Source organism: Peromyscus leucopus, chromosome 12 (assembly GCF_004664715.2).
Source record: "Peromyscus leucopus breed LL Stock chromosome 12, UCI_PerLeu_2.1, whole genome shotgun sequence".
In the NCBI taxonomy this organism is placed as follows: domain Eukaryota; kingdom Metazoa; phylum Chordata; class Mammalia; order Rodentia; family Cricetidae; genus Peromyscus; species Peromyscus leucopus.
The window spans coordinates 267636-288507 of NC_051073.1; the positions used below are offsets into that span (position 1 = coordinate 267636).

General features: G+C 45.6%; 2 protein-coding genes across 4 annotated transcripts in view; both read left to right on the forward strand.

Moving 5' to 3' along the window:
• Positions 1–10611, forward strand: part of C2cd2 (C2 calcium dependent domain containing 2) — a 73324-nt gene extending 62713 nt beyond the window's left edge. Inside the window, exon 14 of the mRNA XM_028860294.2 lies at positions 6529–10611. Within this exon, the coding sequence (XP_028716127.1) occupies positions 6529–6749 (221 nt within the window). The 3' untranslated portion in view covers positions 6750–10611. The remainder of the gene's footprint in view (positions 1–6528) is intronic.
• A 4143-nt stretch (positions 10612–14754) lies between these two features.
• The window catches only part of Prdm15 (PR/SET domain 15), an 80087-nt gene continuing 73969 nt past the window's right edge, over positions 14755–20872 (forward strand). For 2 of the 3 annotated variants that reach the window (XM_028860291.2, XM_037209595.1), the window contains exon 1: positions 14755–16586. In XM_028860291.2, the coding sequence (XP_028716124.1) occupies positions 16488–16586 (99 nt within the window). In that variant the 5' untranslated portion in view covers positions 14755–16487. Of the gene's footprint in view, positions 16591–20872 lie in introns of all 3 variants that reach the window. The other variant, XM_028860292.2, reaches the window with a different exon arrangement.

Genomic DNA, 20872 nt, shown 5'->3' on the forward strand with positions numbered 1-20872 from the left:
TAGGTAATTATGCTACAATTTCTCTTGGGCAAGTTGTAGTGATCATCAGGAAGTGTGAGGATTATCATTATGGTACCGCATAAGACAACTAGTAAAAGGGAGCCAAGATTGTAGGTGGATTTTTTTTTAACTCTTTGGGGGCTGCCACCTAGCTGCCAAAGACTTATTCTTACTTATGAATGCTCAGCCTTAGCTTAGCTTATTTCTAGCCAGCTTTTCTAATTTAAATTATCCTGTTTCTCTTCTATGTTTTGCCTCTGGGCTTTTTACCTTTATTTGTTCTATATGTCTTTCTTTCCTTTTTACTCCTCGGCTGGCTGTGTGGCTGGTTAGCTGGACCCTGGTATCCTCCTTTCCCCCTCTTTTTCTGGCTCCTCCCTCTTCTCTAGATTTCTTCTCCTATTTATTCTCTCTGCCTGCCAGCCTTGCCTATCCTTTCTCCTGCCTAACTATTGGCTATTCAGTTCTTTATTATACCAATCAGGTGTTTTAGGCAGGCAGAGTAATATAGCTTTACAGAGTTAAATAAATGCAACATAAAAGAATGCAACACATCTTTGCATCATTAAACAAATATTCCACAGCATAAACACATTGTAACAAATCTTAAACTACTGTTCTACAACATTTCCTCCTTTGTGTCTAAATAAAAATGAAAAGTTTTAATGCTAACATAGTAAAACTATATACAACAAAAACAGTTATCAAGTAAGGATTACATTTACAATATTCATTCCATTTATATTTAGCAAATTCATAGAAAATACTCCATTATCTATTTTATCTTAGTGATTCCAAAGTTTTATACCTAATTTACTTTCTATCATAATTAAGGAAGACTATAACTCTTAACTAGTTAGGCTTTAACTCCATCAAAGATCCAGAAGGATGTACTATTACCTAACAACAGAGACATCTGGCTGCTTGGAGAGTCACCCAAAGTTCCTCTGCAATGTTGGGGCATCCATCTTCAACCTGTAGGTCTAGAGTATGTTGCAGACTCTTCTGTGAAGCAGGAATCTTGAAGGACTGTCCTGACTTGTCTTGGCAAAGTTCAACAGTCTTTTTCCTGTATCCTGCTGGTCCAGTCGGTATAGCACACTGTCAGCAGTCAGGGCAAGAGCAGTGTGTTGCTCAAATGCCTAGTCTTGCCACACTGAAAGCAAATTCCATATGGAGTTTCTTTGATGCCCATCATCCTTTTATGAAGTAAATTGGTGCTGCCAAGAGCAGATGTGTCTCATTGTCATGAAAAAACCTTAGGTTATTAAACATCTTAAATGCTATATTCTGTAGGTCTTTGAAATATTTGAAAATCATCTGTCTAAAATATACCCATTTAACCTTGAAAACATACCTAATGTTACTACAAGTTTGAGTATTATAGATTAACTACTAACCTCATTTCTTCATTATACATTGCATTTTTAAATGAGCTGCATAAGCACAATACCACAAACAAGACTAGAAACATATATACAGTATAACAAAAATATCTTTAAATTTGTATCACTATACCAAAATCCATGCCAATGCAAAATATCTGAGATTAATAGTTGTCTTCTTATCCTATATTCCTATATTCTCCTAAATGATAACAAACATCCACAACCCACCAAATAACCAACAACCACCCACACCATCTCTTGGGAATGTGGACAGAGTCTTCTCTAGACTGCTTCTTGTTGTCTGTGGGTGAAGGCATCTTTAGGGGTCCCTGAGAAAACTGAGATAATGGCCAAGTCCTGGAAAGACCAGCTGTAACCTTTGTTAGGTATATATCACCTGTAAAGATTCAAGAGGTCTCCCCTGATCAAACCTGATCCATATTAACCCTAAACAGCCTCTCATTTCCTGTGGAAACAATAGCATAACCTCTTCCCCAAAGCATTTTTGACTTCCATTTTAAAGTTAAGGCATTCCTAAAGTACATAGGCTGGTTTATTTTATCAGTCCCTCTTTCAATCCCAGGTCTCTTAGCAGCTGTCATTTGCTTACCAGCAATCAAAAATTCAAGGTCAATACAGCAACATACAGGATCCAGACTCCTTTGTATTTCCCATCTCTACATGGCTTCTTTTTTTTTTAAAAAAAAAATATTACTTAACTTTTCTCTTTAAAGACTTTACTTCATTATTAAACCATTTCTTTTTATGACCATCTAGTATCCATTTTCTTTCTGAAGCCTATGTACATTGTTAAACACACTGTAACCTATTTAGAGTTTTTGTTCCCCATCTGATCTGTCTTTACTGTGTGTCTCTAGTCTTTCTTGTCTGTGTGAACAGAAGAACTGCTAAGTGGCACCACTAGGACTTCTGTCATGGTTTTGGCAGCTGGCTCCACCCACTTCAGGGTCTTTAATAGCTGAGCCTAAAGCTCTTGGACTGGTGAGGTAGGTGACCAAGAACTGCATTCAACCCACCCCCAACTCAGGGATGCCAGTGCCCCGTACTGTGGCAGGTGTTTTTTAGGTTCTTGTTTCTACTCAGTGCTAAAAAGGCTGTTTAAGTGCTCTGCTGTATAGCAGTTTCTTAAAGGAACCCTATCCTTTTTTTTTCTTTCTTTCTTTTCAGCTTTCCCAGGTCCTACATGGAAATTTGGGCCCTCACCTTGGTATACCAAAATGTAGTTGACTTTTTTTTTTTTACTCTTGGGGGCCCACCACCCAGCTCCCAAATAATACACAAAGACTTTTTCTTACTTATGAATGCCTGGCCTTAGCTGGACTTGTTTCTAGCCAGCTTTTCTAACTTAATATAAATTATCCCATTTCTCTTCTACATTTTGCCTCTAGGCTTTTTATCTTTCTTTATTCTATATGTCTTCCTTCCCTTCTTACTCCGTGGCTGGCTGTGTGGCTGTGTGGCTGGCCCTTGGTGTCCTCCTCTCCTTCTCTTTTTCTCAATCCTCCCTCTTCTCTAGATTTCTTCTCCTATTTATTCTCTCTGTCAGCCCTGCCTATCCCTTCTCCTGCCTTGCTATTGGCTGTTCAGCTCTTTATTGGACCAATCAGGTGTTTTAGGCAGGCAAAGTAACACAGCTTTACAGAGTTAAACAAATGCAACATAAAAGATTGTAACACATCTTTACATCATTAAATAAATATTCCACAGCATAAACAAATATAACACATCTTAAACTAATATTCCACAACACAAGACAGTGCCTGTCTATCTGTCCCTGGTCAACCCCTATAAACACTGCAGCCTTAGGGACTTATTACTTGAGGCAGGACAACAGCCATCAACCCAGCCACATGAAATGCTCCTTTTCCTACATGTACTAGACCATGATACCTCAAATGGCCCAATGTAAACCCAAGCTTCAACAGTTTGGACAGATGCTGACTGATTTTTGTTTGGAGGATGTGTGCATGGCCCCAGTGGTCACCATTTTGTTGTTTGTGCCTCTGCCTGCTGGGTTGTATGAACCAAGTGGAACACTGTACAGTGGTTTCTGACCATCATCTTCATCCAGATGCTATTGCCCTCTTTCCTGGCTATGTCCATGTTCCTGGGACTGTAGCAAAGTGCCATGAACCTAGTGTCTTAAATGATAGCTTTATGATCTTTTATTTCTAAATGCAAACCTGACATGGGAGTGTCCATTGAACTGGCTCCTTCTGAGGCCAGGAGGAAGAAACTGCCCCTGGCCTTTCCTAGCTTTAGGGGTTTGCAACAATCCTTGACTTTCCTTGCCTTATAGATATCTCTGTCTTTATTTTGCCTCCTCTGTCCTCCACATCATTTTCCCTCTTTTTGTCTCTTTCCAAATTTCCCTTTCTCATAGGGCCACCATGTAGGCAGAGTTTTCCTGTCCTATCAGCCCACTCCCAAATTACCATACAGAGGCTTATATTAATTATAAATGCTCAGCCAATGGCTCAGGCTTGTTATTAGCTAACTCTTACATTTTAATTTAACCCATATTTCTTACCTATGCTTTGCCACGTGGCTTGTGGCTTTACATTCCTCCAGCATGACTTGTTTCCTCTGTGTCTCCTGGTGACTTCTCTGACTTTGCCCTTCTCATCATTCTCAAGTTGGCTTTCCTGTCTAACTTTATCCTGTTCAGCTATTGGCCAGTCAGCTTCTTTATTAAACCAATCACAGTAACAAATCTCCACAGTGTACAAATGGATTATTCTACAGCATCACCAGGCATCAGGAATGTTTTATTAGGCCCATCCTAATTATCACCTTTTAATTTGATCACCTCTGGAATGAGTCCATCTCCAAATAAGGGTACATTCTGAGATTGTGTGGGCTAGGAGTTCAACACAAGAACTTGAGGAGAACATAGTTAAGCTCATAGCACTATCCTGACCCATAATACAGTCCCTACCCCAGGCCAAGCTTCAGTTCAGGGACATATAGGAGCCCTTCCTACCACAGGGTTCTGGGGTCTACAGTTGGCCTAGGGCATGGATAATTATATTCCCTTTCTCAAGCTTCCATTTATCCTTCACCCTCTATATTTCAAATGTGAGTACCCTAGCTGCTTGTGCTCTTTGGGAACTCTGAAGCTAACCTAGAACAGAACCCAGGAGGTGCTTGTAGGTCTGAAATCTTCACAAACCCTCCTTCCCTACCTCCAGCTCAGGTAACCTAGGACTTGGAACCCCCTCAAAGCCAGGAGGGCCTATGTCTAGAGTTCAGTCCTCTGCCCAGCTGATGCATTTGATAAGACAAAATTACCTACACAAGTGTCTTTGTGTTCACACATGGGCCAACTCCAGTCATATCCAGCTAAAAGTTAGTACCCAGTCATCCAAACACTAACTGGTGGTTGGCCACTTGCTCAGAGATGGGACTGTCTAGGAATAATCCCTCCTACCAGGCTGTGGCTTGGAGCCTGGCATTTGCACAACTGTACTTACCTCCTTTTCCTTCTCTTTCCAGCATTGCCCAGACCCTAGTAATTTCTCTGGAATAAATGTGAAACTTTGTCCTAACTGTGCTTCATGACAAGCAATTTGTTTGTTGAGGGAGAGGGTTTTTAAACATTTTCAGGCAAATTTGTGCAGATTAAATTAGCTCACACTTCTGGGACAGTCCAGCTTTTCTGCTTCTGCCAATAGAACAAGGCAAACTCATCATTAATGTCAGTCTGTCAAGGTGGCTTTTTGTTTGTTTTGGGGGGTTCTTTTGCTTGTTTTGTTTTTTGTTTTGTTTGTTGTTTTTTGATTCAGTGTTTCTCTGTGTAGCCTTAGGTGTCCTAGAACTTGCTCTGTAGACCAAGCTAGTCTCTTAACTCAGAAATCTGTCTGCCTCTGTTTCCCAAGTACTGGGATTAAAGTTGCATACGACCACCACACCACCACCCAAGGTGGCTTTTTAAAGCAACCAGTTTCTTTCTCCATTGTGAATATGGATGCTAAGGAGATCCCTACCAGCTCTCCTCCCCCACCCTAACATGTTGGCATGTGTTTGGTGTACAGAAGCACATCCATGCTCTTCCCCCTGTCCAAGAGCAACATAGGAGGCCATGTGTGTATACCATGACTGTTGGATATGGCTCACATGCCAAACAAACTTTCAAATTCAGGACAGATCTCCCTGGCTCCATGGCCAAGCTTCCCTTCTTTTGAGCTCAACTCCTTGAGGCAAATGGTAATGAACTTCATGGGCATATCCCCTGGCCTTGGTAGGCCTGGGTTAATAGGATGCTAAACTAATTGGTGAAAAAGTGATGTTGAGCTACTTCTTGTCTGCATTATGCCTGCATTCAACCTTCAGGAACCGTTTTCACCCCAACAAGGACGACCACTCTTTGCTTTCTGTTCCATGCTTGGCATCTGTGCCAAGGAGATGAACCATACAAAATCAAGGGCTTCTTTTCATTTTGTCTTGCCCACTTCTTTTTCTTTCTTTGTTTTTATTATTTTCATTGTTGGGTGTGTGTGTGCTGGGAATTGAATCCAGGGCTTTGTACATGCTAGGCAAGTACTTTACTACTGAGCTACATTCTCAGCCTAACATGAAGCTTCTAGGTTGAAAATGATCCACTAACAAATATCATATGGCTTAATCTAGTATGGGTGAGTGGATGAATAGACTGGTAGATAAAATAGATATAATATCCTAGTGTAAGTGTAGAGGATGATCTAGAATTAATTTTTAAAAATACACCTTATTCCTTGAAGAACAATACTGTCTGTACTAAAGAACATGAGTATGATTTACAGGGCTCCAAGCTTGCTGTTAGGAGCATGTCCTTCATTTCTGGGCATATAGCATAGCCTTGCTTATCACAGAGTTCCTAATAAAGGGGAGGAGTCATAAGGGACCCCAACCCACCACTCGACAGTGCAGGCTTGCCAGTCTTGCTGTTGGAAGGTTCTTACTCTCACTATGAAAAGTGGCTTCCCACCAGCTTGGCTGTGGTGTTTACCTCTGTGGGCAGTGACCATTCCCTGAGAGAGCACCTGACTTTTTGTCACAGGTGTCTGGCAACTTTGCTTCCTTCTTGGCCTGGGCTCATCTTCCCCACAGCCCTGATCATTCCTGTGCTCCCCTCTTGCAGAAGGAATTCTAAGGAAAAGCGCCAAGCTCTTCTTCCGCCGGCGACACCAGCAGAAAGACCCAGGCATGAGCCAGTCCCATAATGACCTGGTATTCCTGCAGCAGCCAGAGGGGAGGCAGAAGAAGGGGGCAACCCTCAGCCGGCTCCTGAACAAGAAGTTGCTTACCAGGCACAGAGGCAAACACACCGTGAATGGAGTACCCAGAGAACCCTGCACATAGCCTGAGTCACCTCCTGTCCTCAAAGCTGGAGGATGGGACCACAAAGGTCTCCACGAAAACAGCAGGAACCAGTGCCATCAGATGCGTGCATGTCTAGCTTGGTTTTTTCCCAATAATCTTGTTTTTTAAAGGGAAAAAAAATCTGCCTGTTTGGCCAGGAAGCTTCCCCAAAGACAACTGATGATGCAGTCCAGTTTGCCACCAGATACTCAGTGGGAACACCCGACTCCAGCTGTCACCATGCCATCTAAGTGTTAAGGTCATAAGACAGATACTTGCATCAGTAAAGTCATCTGTGCTCTGATAGATTATGGGTAGTAGGCAGGAGGGATCCCAGTCTACCTACTTCTTCCTCTCTCCTTCTGTGACTGTTAGTGTTCATGTTTGGACCATGGCAAAAGGGAGAGGTATCTCTGTGGGCTGTTGCTATGAGCAGGATGTACCACCTCACATGTCTTGCTGTTTAGAATTAAATAGTGCATCTGGCCTTGGGGACAGGGGTATGGATATAGGTGGGATTTTTGAGCCATGAAGAAATTATAATAGGAAAAAGATGTGCTTTGACATGTGTGAGAAGGTGTTCACCTTTGATATCAGCCATAGAAGTTAAAAACTTATGCAAACACTATATGTGTCCTATGCAGATTATGCTAGATATTTCAGATTTACTTGAGCTTTCTTGCAAGTAGAGGTGCAGAAATTCAGATATGTTTTTTTGTTTGTTTGTTTGTTTGTTTGATTGATTGATTGATTGATTGTTTCTCGTGCCAAGGGCTCTGTTTTTTCCCATGGCACAGACAGCACACTAAGTTCAAATATGCTGAGGCTGACATCAGGAGCAATGAGTGACAGCTTGTAGGACATAACCACACATATATGGTTCTTGCCAAATACAGCCAACAGCCAAAACAAAGAACTTTTAGGGAAACTGAGGTAATTATTCTGTATCTTGGGTGCCAATTGGTCTGAGGCATAGAAGTTTCATAACAATGGGCCAAACTTGCAGGAATTCTTTTTATGGGGTCTTCAGAATTCTACTGTGAACAGGGACTTCTGGCCATATTTTGGAGTATCCTGGTTTTGGTTTACTGTGGGAAAATTATGAAGTTGGCACCTGGGTTCAATATCCCCATGTATCCACAAGGTGCTTTCCTCATCTGTGTGCCTGGCACTGTAGATTCACAGGGTCTCACAGCCCTCCATAGTCACTGTCCTTGGGAGGAGGTGTTTTGACATGTCAGTAAAATCCTTTTTTTCCCATAACATTGGAAAGGCTAACAGGAAGACCTGAGTTCTGTCACTGATACAAAGTCAGGAAGCTCCTTCTGGCCTCTTTTGTTCATTAGAAACAACAGGGGCAAAGTCACTGTTGTTGACCAAATGTCTATGAAAGCCAAAATTATAATAATATGTTTTAATTTTTTCCTGTTTTAGCAAGAGATTGCAAAACTACATTAGTAATCCTTTTTTCTTTCTTTCTGTTCATTTACTCCATTCTGGGTATTAAACCTGTGGCTTTGTACATGCTGGACAAGCCCTTGTCCAATGAACTATTTCCCTGGCCCTCTTTTCACTTTATTATTATTGAATTAGGTCTCACTAAGTTGTTGACTGGGCTGCCCTGTAATTCATTCTGTAGCCTAATCATACCTTGAAACTCTGATTATCCTGCCTTCATCTCTCAAATAGCTGGGGGTACAGGCCTGAGCCACTGGGCCAGTGAATTTTACTTCCAAATAAACATAGGATAAAAAAGAATTTGAAAATTCTTGATGGGTGTGGTGGTGCAGGCCTGTGATCCCAACACTTTAAAGGTGGAGAGAGGGGGATGTTAGCTTCCAAGCCAGCCTGGGCTACATGAGACCCCTTCTCAAAACAAACAACAAAAATACAAGTAAAAAACCTGGAAGAATCTCAGGTAGTTTTCAGGTGATGTTGAAGAGACATTTTGGAATACTTGGTCTTTAAAGATCACCTTATGTTAAATCACTGCAAAGTTCCAGAATGAATCCATCAATACCAAATTTGTTCCCAAAGCCAGTCAGTAATCACCACTACTCTTTTTGGGAATGATGTGATTTAAATGCTGTGCTTTATCGAAGTATTGTTATTCCATACAGTGTACAGAATTGTGACACATAGCTGCTGTCAATTCCCAGAGACTGTGGTGTGCCAGGATTCTGATTCTGATGCTGTATTTTTAGTGTGGGGCAGTAGCCCTCATCTAACATGGGTGGGGCCAAAAGTGTTTCAGACTTCTTTGGGATCTGGGGACATTTTGATAAGTCTTTCCCATCTGAGCATCCTTGAATCCCAATTATAATTTTTTTCCAGAAATATGAAACTCTTTGGACACTATGGTACATGCAGAGTTTTGAGTTTTAGACTTTTGGATTAGGGATGTTCAGCTTATGCAGGTTTGTTGGTTTGATTGGTTTTGACATTTAGGTTCAGTTTATTCAAGTGTGAAGGCATCAGAATTTTAGGTTATACTTCCTCTCTCTCAGCAACAACAACAGAAAAGAACAAATGGTTTTTAGCCATCCTAGCCTCCAAATGACCCTGTGAGCATCCTGTTCCTGAGTTCCCATCCACATCTAAGACCTGTCCTCTAGGGTCTCCATTGAGCATCCTTTGCCAGTTGAGAACTCCATCACAACAGAGTGTGCAGAGATGGGGGACACAAACAGCTGGCCTTGGGGCCTTCCTCATACTGTGAAGTCTCTTCTCCAAGCAGTTTGCCCACTTCTGTTTCTTCACTAAGATTATACACCAGGTGCCAACAGCACACACGTGTAAGTCACCTCTGTCACACTATCTCCACTGCTTTCTTTTGTGGCTTCAGATTCTGTCTTGAAATTTTGGCAGAGTGCTAGTTTTAAAGCAATTTCTCATGAACACTAATCCAGGTGTCTGTGAATCTAGATGCAGATCTCAGGTTGGCTGGAGTGAGCTGGCCACATTTCCCTCTCCTTCATGCAGGGACTAAATAGAGCTGTTTGTGTGTGATGTTGGTGAGCGTAACAGAACTAGGCCTCTCTTGCTCTGATTGAAAACCTACTTTGATCAAGAGGATTTAGACAAAGCACTTTATTTTAAATTTTAGCTTAAGTTCAAAACCAGTCCTACTTCCTGGCTGTGGAAGGAAGTAGGCCATTTACTGTTGAACAGTTCCAAATCAGATTTTTGCTTGGGTTTTCCCTGGCCACATTTACAGAAGAGTTTTAATTTTTCTTCTCAAGCAGAAAGGGAAAGATTAATTTACATTGCTGCCACCCAAAGTGGTGTTTTTTGGTTAATAAGCTCAGGGCTGTCAATCTTAAACTTTCAAAGTACAAGCTGATAGATGGTGGCAGGTAAAGTGTGTCTCCGTCACACAGAAACAGGTGTGGTACTGATTCTGATGACAGGCACTGTCCTCACTGTCTCAACGGGCCAACACCTGAGGACCAAAGCATCTGCATGGCGACAAAGACACTGTTCAAACCAGCAGTGCAAGCTCTCGTCACCTCTGGCTCTCTGTGTAAAATGTCCCTGTTCTGTGTATAAATAAGTATAGGAATCACCAAGCTGCCTGGTTCACTTTGCTGATGGTGGAGTGAAGATGTGATTATCCCATGGGCTGTAGGCTGTGGTTTTCTGCCCATTGTCATATCGAACCTCTACTGCAAAGAGAATAAAAGTGAAGTCTTCCCAGGCGTGTGGTGAGCCTGATGCTGGTGTGTGCCAACTGGCATCTGTGACAATGATTGTATTTGTTGCAGCACTTTAGACGTGGCTGTCATCCTGCACCACCCTAGGCAGGGAGACATGGCTGCAACTTTACTGACCTCTCAAGAAATAAATGTGCTCATAGAAAACATTGAGCTGAGTTGTTTCCAAGTCTGGGTTGTCCCAAGAGTACCGAGGGGCTTCAATGTTTGTCCCTTTGTATGACTGGCAATTGCAGCCAGCTGACCAAAAATATGTACTGATACCTTCTTTGACCTTCATTCCTGTCAGTGGACTTTCCTCCTCATGTTCCTATATTTTGTGGGCTATTGAGCACCACCAAGGCTGGGGCTAAAATTTACTATAGTATTTTTAGCAGTTCCAGGGATCTTCTGGGGAATGATGAATTGTGGGTGCTGCAAACCAGGTCTTGGCCCGGGTCCCCCAAAGCAGTGCCTGACATGGCCTGTAGGAGACATGTTTGGGGAGTGAGGGCAGGGAGTATTCATCAGTCTGGGTCCCTGCTATCAGTGCCCCACCCCACAGGTGGTTCAGATGAGTGCAGAGGGAATGAGTGACAGCTTAGCCATGGGTATGCGACAGCGTTTATGCCTGCACAGGATCTCACAATGGTTTCTGGGGTGGGATTGGGGCAGCTTTGCCCCCTGCTGCAAGCATCTCATCCCTTTTTGGTCTTCAGTTCCTGTGGTCTCCTTCCCTTTGCCCTGCCATGTGCACAAACAAAAGCATTGCATTTGGAGAAATGCTGCAATGAGGAGCCACCAGGGAAACCACAGGTCCCACTTGCAGACTCTCTCACTCTTCAGCTCTACTTTCACATGTGCCTATGGGACAGCATGTGGGGTAGCCAGCCATTATCATATGCCCTTCAGGATGAGTCACTCCTGAGCCAAGCCCCATACATTTTCTGCATCAAAGGTGGCATCTATTGTGGAGATGTGTTACTTTTTTGTCGCTGTGATAAAAAAAAAAAATAAAAAATTAAAAAAAAAAAAACCTTGACAAAAAATTTAGAGAAGAAAGGGTTTATTTTGGCTCATAGATCCAGGGGGATTTATAGCTGGAGTTTTCCTGCCTTGCCCACAATCAGGACAAATCTCTCTCACCCGCCAGTCCCACAGCCGCTCAGACCCAACCAAGTAAACACAGGGACATATTGCTTACAAACTGTATGGCCGTGGCAGGCTTCTTGCTAACTGTTGTTATAGCTTAAATTAATCCATTTCCATAAATCTATACCTTGCCATGTGGCTCGTGGCTTACCAGCGTCTTCACATGCTGCTTGTCATGGTGGTGGCTGGCAGTGTCCTCTTCAGCCTTCCACTTCCCAGAATTCTCTTCTCTGTTAGTCCCGCCTGTACTTCCTGCCTAGCCACTGGCCAATCAGTGTTTTATTTATTGACCAATCAGAGCAATTTAACATACAGACCATCCCCCAGCAGGGATTAGAGTCCATTATGGCAGGAAAGGCATTACAGCCGTCAGGGAAAGCATAGTAGATAGGAGTAGGAAGCTGGTTGATCACATTTTCATTCACACAGATATCTGAACAGGAAGTGGGGAAGGCTGTAAACCCTGAAAGCCCAGTGTGTACTTCCTTCAGCAGGGCTGCACCTCTTAAAGCAGCGGTTCTCAACCTGTGAGTCACAACCCCTTTGGGAGTCAAATGACACAGATATTTACATTATGATTCATAATAGTAGCAAAATTAGTTGCAATGAAAGTAATTTTATGGCTAGGGGTCACTACAACATGAGGAACTGTGTTAAAGGGTTGCAGCATTAGGAAGGTTGAGAACTGCGGTCTTAAAGGTTCCACGGCCTCCCCCACACAGCAGCATCAACTGGGGATTAAGTGTTCAAATACTCCTCAAGATCCTATAGGAGGACTTTTTCAAACAAAGGTCTGCTTTGTGCTGACATCCCAAGAGAGTACTAGAGGGCCAAACTGGTCACAATTTACCAGCTGTCCAGGCTGATCTCTGCTGGCACCTCCAGAGGAACTCTGGGTTCCTGACAGTTCATCTTCCCTGCCCTGGGTGCTCCATATCAGCCACCCTTGGTCATTCTAGAATGTACACCTTCATTCCCCATATCATTCCTATTCTATTAGACTGGGCAGACTCAGGCCCCGACTTCTCATGAAGTTAGTCCCCCATCTGTCAGTCTCCGCTGCCGTGCACTCATCTTCCTTCCCACCACAAGCATGATTGGCATGAAGATGGGCATCAGTTGATGACTCCTCTGTACGGAAGCTTGGCTTCTGTCTATCCTGTCCCATTCACCTAGTGCTCAGGACTGAGTTAGATGTTGGAGGGAACATAGGTAACATCTTATTTGGGTATCAGACATACCTACAAGTACAGGGTGTTGTAGGTATATGTCAGTCAACCTGTACTTCATAAAAAAAAAAAAAAAAAAAAAAAAAAAAAAGGAGCATGCAGGGAGGCTCACAGATAGATTAGACATCAAGGTGAATAACCACATAGCGACCTCACTGAAGAGAAACCACCAGGCCAGACTCCTAAGGGTTTACCTTCTGACCACAGCCCAGCTCAGCTCTGTGCCATAGGTGTCCACAATATACATTTCCAAGTCATCCTGCAACAGATTCAAAAGTGTGGCTCTCTACATTGACGCCATTAACATACTATGGCCTCTAGTCCCCAACTCTGCCTGTGTTAAATGCAGAGATGACAGACTGTCGTTTAATCTGGCCTTTTGTGCACTCTATCTTGCCTTTGAGCTGTGGATGCTATCAAGTGGAATTCAGTGTTGAGAGCATAGTTGGAATTAACTTACTTCGTGATTAGATTTCCCTCTTTACTTGTATAAAATTAAGCCTGATGCTTTGTGTGTGCGTGTGTCCACACATGCACTTATGCATACTTCTTGGCTTGTGTTTATGGAGGCCAAAAGAGCATGCTGATGTCCTCTATCACTTTCTGCCTTATTTCCTTGAGACAGGGTCTTACTGAACCTAGTCCTGGGCTGGTGCCAACAAGCTCCAGTGTTCCTCCTGTCTCCAGTTTCCCCCATACAGACCCCCAGAGCTGGGGCTACAGGCATGCACGGATCTGCTTGGCTTTTTACCTGGATGCTGGGATGCAAACTTCTGCCCCAGGTTTGCACTGCAACCACTCTTACCAGCTAAGCCATTTTCATAGCCCTCAGTGAACTTTTTAAAGAAATAAAACATTAGAGGTGGGAAGAGGTGGCTGGGATGTTTGTAAGGCCTTGCAATGAAGGATATTATATATGTTTGGTTTTTTGAGACAGGGTTTATTTGTGTAACAGCCTTGGCTGTCCTGGAACTCACTTTGTAGACCAGGCTGGGCTTAAACTCACAGAGATCTACCTGCCTCTGCCTCCCAAATGCTGGGATTAAAGGCGTGAGCCACCACACCTAGCTAGGAGTTTTATATTTATATTAACACAAAAACCAGAACTGAGGAGGTATGTTTTCTGGGAAAACACACATCTCAGGTATTGTGTTAGCCTTTCTTTGTTACTGTGACAAAATGCCTAACAAAGACACTGTGTGTGTGTGGTGGGCAGGAGAGGGGGTGGGGTGGGGGAACGGGCAGTGTTTTGGGCTCACTCATTCGGTTCCATCCATAGTTACTTGTTTCTGGGTAGTATATCATGTCAGTGGAAGCTTATGGGAGAGATCACCTCATGCCCAACATGAAACAGGAAGAAACCTGGGACAGGTATAACCTTTAGAGGCATACCTCCAGGGACCTCCTTCCCCCAGGTAGGCCCTACCTCCAGAATTCCCACTTATCTTCCACAAACGGCATCATCAACTTGGCACCAATCATTTGACACAGGAACCTGGGAGGGCATGTCGTGTTTGTCTTGGTTGATCCTTTTGTTGTTAACTTGACACAAGCTAGAGTTCTCTGAGAAGAGAGAACCACAATTGAGAAAATGCCTCCATAAGATTTACCTGTAGGTAAGCTTGTGGAGATTTTCTTAGTGATTGATGTGGAAGGCCCTTAGTCCAGTGGTTCTTAGCCTTCCTAATGCTGTGATCCTTGAATACAGTTCTTCATGTTGTGGTGACCCCCCCCATAAAATTAATGTCATTGCTACTTCATAACTACTATGAATCATAATGTAAATATCTGTGTTTTCTGATGGTCTTAGGCAACCCCTGTGAAAAGGTTGTTTGACCCCAAAGGGTTTGTGACCCACAGGTTGAGAACTGTTGCCTTAGCCCATTGTGGGCCTGACCATCCCTGGGCAGATGGTCCTGGGTGGTATATACCATGAGGAGCAAGCTACTAAGCAGTATCCTCCATAGCTTCTGCTTCAGTTCCTGTCTCCAAGTTCCTACTGTCCCCTCTGTGATCCAGTGTGATCTGAGAGCTGTAAGCTGGAATATACCCTTTCCTCCCTAAGTTGGTTTTGGTCATGGGGTTTTATCAAGCAATGGAAAAGTAACTAATACAATATTTAATCCTTAATTTCCTATCTCTGGACACCAAAGGCTATATTGGCCATCTTACTAATGGAAAATACATTTAGTCGACCTCCAAGAGTCGTGAATATCTTAGTCTAGGTTTAAAGTTTCTTCTAACACTCAATGCAAACTATTAGCTGTAATCCCATTCCAGAGGAATGGATGCAGAGAAAGAAAGGATGGGATCAAACCAAGACCAAAACTCAGCAGAGCAAGCATTAAGTTCTGTAGGTCCATGTTCCTGTATCCCAAGCACGTTGTGGCGTAATGTGAGCTCCACTGGGCTTGCACAGCTCACATGTTCCTCTCTGGGCTTAGCTTGCTGAATGTAGATATTTGAGCAGGTATCCCCACACTCTGGGCATCTCTTAACTTCCCAGCTCCTTCAGCTTTTACTCTGTTGGTTTCAATCGTCCACTCAGGGGCTCTTCACAATTATTTTGATCCTATGACATATTGCTTGGTCTCCAAGATCTTCCTCTGAAATCTGGGTGAGCCCATAGCTTTTTTTTATTTTGCATGTATGCAAAACCAGTATTATGTGGATACCACCAAGGTCTCTTGCCAGCTCAAAAAAAATAGCTGGCCTCTTGGGTCACCACTACAGTGGCCTGGGTGCCTAGGCAGCTAAATATGAAAACAATCTTGAGGTCACAACTTCCTGGGGGCAGGGAGAGTGTAGGAGCAGGGTGGCCTGACAGTGAGAGCTCTCTTCATAATGGAAAGTCTTCCAAGGAAGTTTGCTTTCTTAACTTTCTCCAAGGCAACGTTCATAGCCTAGTAAGTGATAATCTATTCCACCTCCATGTCTTCCTTAGTCTCAAATTTACACCGGCTTTTCTTGCTGTGACCTGTCAATTTTTTTATTTACATATAAACAGCCTGATTTTATTTAAACACTTAGTACTATTCATGTGTAGAGGCCCAGAGAACTGGCCCTCTGGGCACTTTAGAATGAGTAAAACCAATGAAAGTGGTATATGGAAGAGTGGGGTTGTGTACCTGTTTTTAAAGGTGTCTTGAAGGTCAAAGATGTTTTTTGTCCACCCACTCATCACTGCACTACCTCCCTCATTTACACACAGCCTGTCTGCCCAGCTCCTCAGTCCACATACCGTCTGGCCAACTAACTAATGGATCACAAAAGTCTCTCTCCTCAGCTTTTCTGTCTACTCAGTCCCTTCCCCTGGATCCTCGTAGCCTGCTCCACCAGCTCTCCCTACATTCCGTCTCCTGGTTACCCATCCACACAGCCAGTTAGTTACCAGCTCCCCATGCAGGAAGGCAATCATCTTCCATCTCTGCAACCACGCATCTCTTGTCCCGGGTTCATCGGTACACGCCGCCGTTTCTTAGGCTCACTGTCCACAAAACCCCTGCCAGCTCCCACTCCACACAGTCCGTCCCAGGTTCCCCGAGTACGCCGCCAGTTATCCCAGACTCCTTGTCTAGCAGCCGGTAGTCTCCAGCTCCGGGTTCCAGCAGCCGGAGCCCTAAGGCCCGCCCCGCCTGCCCGCGCTGTGCACTACAACTCCCACGATGCCGCGCCACCGCCCCCCCGGCTTCCGGTGCTGCGCAGTTTCCGGAGCGGATCACAACCCGGAGTCCGGATCCGACCCCGCTCTACACATTCCACAGGCAGGTAAAGCCCCGGGCCCGTGCCCACCGCGGCCCCACCGCGCGCCTCCCGCCGCGCCCCGCGCTCCGCGCCCGGCCCCGGCCTGGCCTCCACCCGCGCCCCCCGCGCCCGCCCCGGTCCGGCCGCCGCGCCGCCTGTTCTTTGTTACAGTCGCGGGCGCCGTGGGCGATCGGAGTCAAAACCCGGCTGGATTCCGGAGCCGCTCCGGGATCGCCCTGCGCCCGCCGGGTTCCGCCGCCGCGGGCTTGGCCTCCGCCCTGGGTGCCCGACCTCGGTCCCGCGCGCACGGCCCGCGCCAACTGCCGGCCACGAGCCCGACCCACGCAAACCCACGCCCGGCCGCCCACTCGTGGGCTCGGCGTACCCCGGCCCAGGCTCGGGCGCTGTGCCCCTGGTGCGTCCAAAGCCAGGCCCGGCGTGGCTGCGGGCTCAGGTCCCTACAGTCCCTTCCCGGCCACCCGGCCGCCTTACCCGGTTTTCAGGCGCAGCCCAGGGAGGGGCCTTGGTCTCCAGCTCCTTTGGTGTTTAAGAAAGTCCGAGGCTGCGCCATGGCTTCCAGGCCCAGACGCTTTACTAGCCTCTACCTTTTGGTGGCCCAGGGACCACAGTGGAAAGAGAGGCTGGAGACGTGCCCGCCTACTATCTGGGAAGAGGGTGGACAGGAGGGGTCCAGGGCCAGGTAGAGCCTGAGTGCTCTCGAGGTGAGTTTTGAGAGGGCAGAGGTAGGACACCAGCCCATGGTGGATAGCTAGTGCGCACTTGTCCAGCTAAGCCCTTCTTGCAGTGGATGGAGGGCCTCTTCACACATGCTCACAAGCATACCCCTCCTCCGAGGTGGACTAAAATGGTAGAATCAAGCGTGTGAGCTGAAGACACGTGGACCTGTGCCTGAATTTAAAGCTGCCAACGCTTCTTTCAAAAACACATATGCTAGAGCCGGTCAGAACCCTCAAATGGAGGTGCTTGTGCAGATCCCCACTGGGGTCCTGAAGGCGATTTTAAGGGTAAAACCTAAAGAAGTCTCTGGCTCTGTGGGAACCTCTCAGAGGTGGCAGGGACAGTACTCCCTGGAGAGTGCAATGATGTGGTTGCTGAGACATGATCCCCTACACACCCCGACCATATTTTGCTTCAAACCTATCGGCTTTCCACATCTTACCTGCTGCAGCTGCTTTCTCAGACTTCCCTGAAGTCACTGCCTTGCTCTGAAATAAAACCTATACATCAGATTATTAAAGGGAAAAGTGCTAAGTTTTCTCCTTTTTTCCCCTTTTACTTCTATGATTCATGCTTTTACACAAATGTCGGCAAAGAATATACTAATTGTTCTCTTTGGGGAGCAGACAGTAGTTTATTTCTCCAGAAGACAAATGGGTAAATTAAAACATCAACCACAGCTAGGCTGTGGCAAGTGCTGTAATCCCAGCACTCAGGAGTCTGAAGCAGGAGGGTCTTGAGATGTAGGGAACCCTGGACTACATAGTGAGACTGTCTAAAAACAAAATCAGCTACAATTACAAGCTGTCTTAGAGTGATTACCTTTGAGAATTACTACTGTTCCCATGTTCTCCTGTCATTTTTTTCCTGTATGGTTATCTGTGACAAAGGTGGGGAAGAGACTGATGCATTTTGCAGGTGTAATGGAGCTTTAAACTGGTTACCAGCAGTAGCTTAAAGGCTGTCCAGATTCAGTTTCTCATGTGTAGGCTGACACTTGTTCAGAGTACCTTACCCAGATTCATTCTCCAGGCCACTTCTGTGTTTCATACACCCAGGGAACAATGCAAGAGGTGCAGGAGGCAGTGTAGACCATAAGTAACAATGGTTAGGCAGGCGTGGTAAGGACATGAAGGAGGAAGGCTGCTGGGTGTGCAGGGGTTGGCACACTCAGAGCTGGGACAAGAACCATCTGTCTAGGAAGGGGTGGCTGAGTGGGAGACCAGTGCTATGAGGAAATCAGGCAGATGTGGCTAGTGTACGAAGGCCTGGGTGGGAACATAGTTGGATCTCAAGCTGGGAAAGGCCAAAGGACCAAGGTTGAAAAGCAGCAGGATGATGCTCACAGAGAGCTTTGATCAGGGATGGCACAAGGTCCCTGTCCTTAGAGCTGAACCTGTAGCTGTCGTGGGGAGCCAGGGAATCACAAGAGTACAGGCCAGTAGACTGCACCCAAAATAGACGGAAACACTGAGGAGATGATCTGGCCTATATAGGGGTGTCTCTAAAAAGTACATAGTTACTGTCCTGGAGGCACCAGCTGGCCCACATCTAGGCATCTTCATCTGCCCTTCAGAGGCCATGGCATGAATGGGACCTGGCTGACTCAGGGGCAGGATCTCCCCTTGCCCAGAGAAAAACACCACACTAATCCATCCATCCTCTGGCTTGCTGTAGTTATGGCCCTAAAGAATGCGTGTCTTCTTCCATGGGTATGGGGAATATGGAGTCACCGTGGGTGCCCATCCTCCAGCAGCTTGAAGCCCTCTCCAATCGGCAATTTTGTTTCCTAATTCAGAAGGGTAGGCATGAGGCTGTGCTGTTCCCAGCCTCCTGCTCCATCTCATCCATGTGACTCTGTTCTGGTCTCCCAGAAGAGCCACAGTGGTCATTTATCCTCTGCAGGTGAAGTAATAGGGAACCATAATATGCTTGTGTACTTCCTTGAGCCAGCTTCTCAAAACTAGACCTTTCTTTTGGTGCTCGGTGACAGTTCAGTGAAGCCTGCCACAGCTCACTCAGAAGAAATGAGCGCAGCCTGTGGTCCTGTGAAATCATGTCTGATTCAACGAATAGACATACTTGTGTTGCGAGAAGTTACAACAGGGGCGTCAGGAGAGCAATTGCAGGCAGCAGTGTGTAATGGACGGTTTAGGATCTCCAGGGAAGGAGGCAGGAGGGTACAGAGAAGAGGCGGGGTCAGTTTGCTGAGCTTAAAGAGAAGCTGATTCCTGTGAGTTGGAGGTGACTGGGGCCATCCCATCATAGGCCTTAAATTTTAGTAGCTGCATTTACAAGAGTGACTTAAGGATCTATTTTAGAGGTCAGTGGAACTTTCATCTCTTGCTGCTCTTTAAACCAGGCCTGGTCAGGTAAGCTGGTACTGAAGTACAGGGAATGGAGAATGGTAAAACACTTTTTGTGAGGATATTGGCAGAGAGTGTTGTGCCTGGTACCAGGCATTATGTAGCTTCAGAGGTGTGTCCACACCTAGGGAGGGGCAAGAGCTGCACCAGAATCCTGGCTTAGAGGTGGCTTTCTACAATATGCTGAATCTGGGGGGCTGGGACGGCCAAGGAGACACTGCAGGGCCACTGCATGCGGACAGAGATACAGGCATACAAATGGCATGGGGTGTCCAAAGAGGGAAGAAAAGCATCTGGGGTGGGAGGGACTTGATATTGATGGAGGGGGATGTAGGCAACAGAGAGAGTGTCCTATGGAGCTGTTTGCTGGACCCAAGGATGGTTCTCCCATTCCAGAGCCCATAGAAGCGGTTCTCAACCTGTGGGTTTTGACTCTTTTATCCTGCATTTCAGATATTTATATTATTATTTATAACAGTAGCAAAATTACAGTTATGAAGTGGCAACAATAATTTTATGGTTGGGGGTCACCACAACATGAGGGGTCACCGCATTAGGAAGGTTGAGAACCACTTCCCTAGGGGGTGAAAAAGCCAGCAATTTCCCCAGGACTTACACAGTGGAAGGAAAGAGAAGGTCACACCGGTGACCTCCAGGCAAAGCCTTTTGTTTCAGTTGATGAGCTCTGGGTGTCCGTAGATGCTGCCAGAAGAGGTACAGTGGGAATGGTTTCCAGGGGAGGTGGGGCGCATCCTTTCCGTGTGTGGCAGTCGTGGACTAAGTGGACTTGCAGAGAGAACAGTGTTAGGATAGATCTTGTGAAGAGTAGGTAGGAATTTGATAGATGTGGGGAAGGTTTCTGGCTTAGTCTGTTTGCTGGTGAAATGACAGAGTTCCCCAGACTAGGTAATTTATTAAGAGCAAGACCATATGGAGGCTGTCCCTAGCTGGGTTAGAGGGCACCAGGAACCCCACAGGCTGGGTATCCTGGGGTTACCTTTCTGGGCCCAGGAGGCTGGGCATTGGGGCCTAGCTTTCAGGCATGGACCATCTTGCAGTATCATGTGGGAGAGCATCACTAATAGGGCAGGATGGGGAGGGCCATGAGAGGGGACAGCATCTTGTGACTCAGTCACCTTTCAGGCCCATCCACTCACCTCCTGATACCATCATAGTGACAGCCATATCACACACAACCAGAG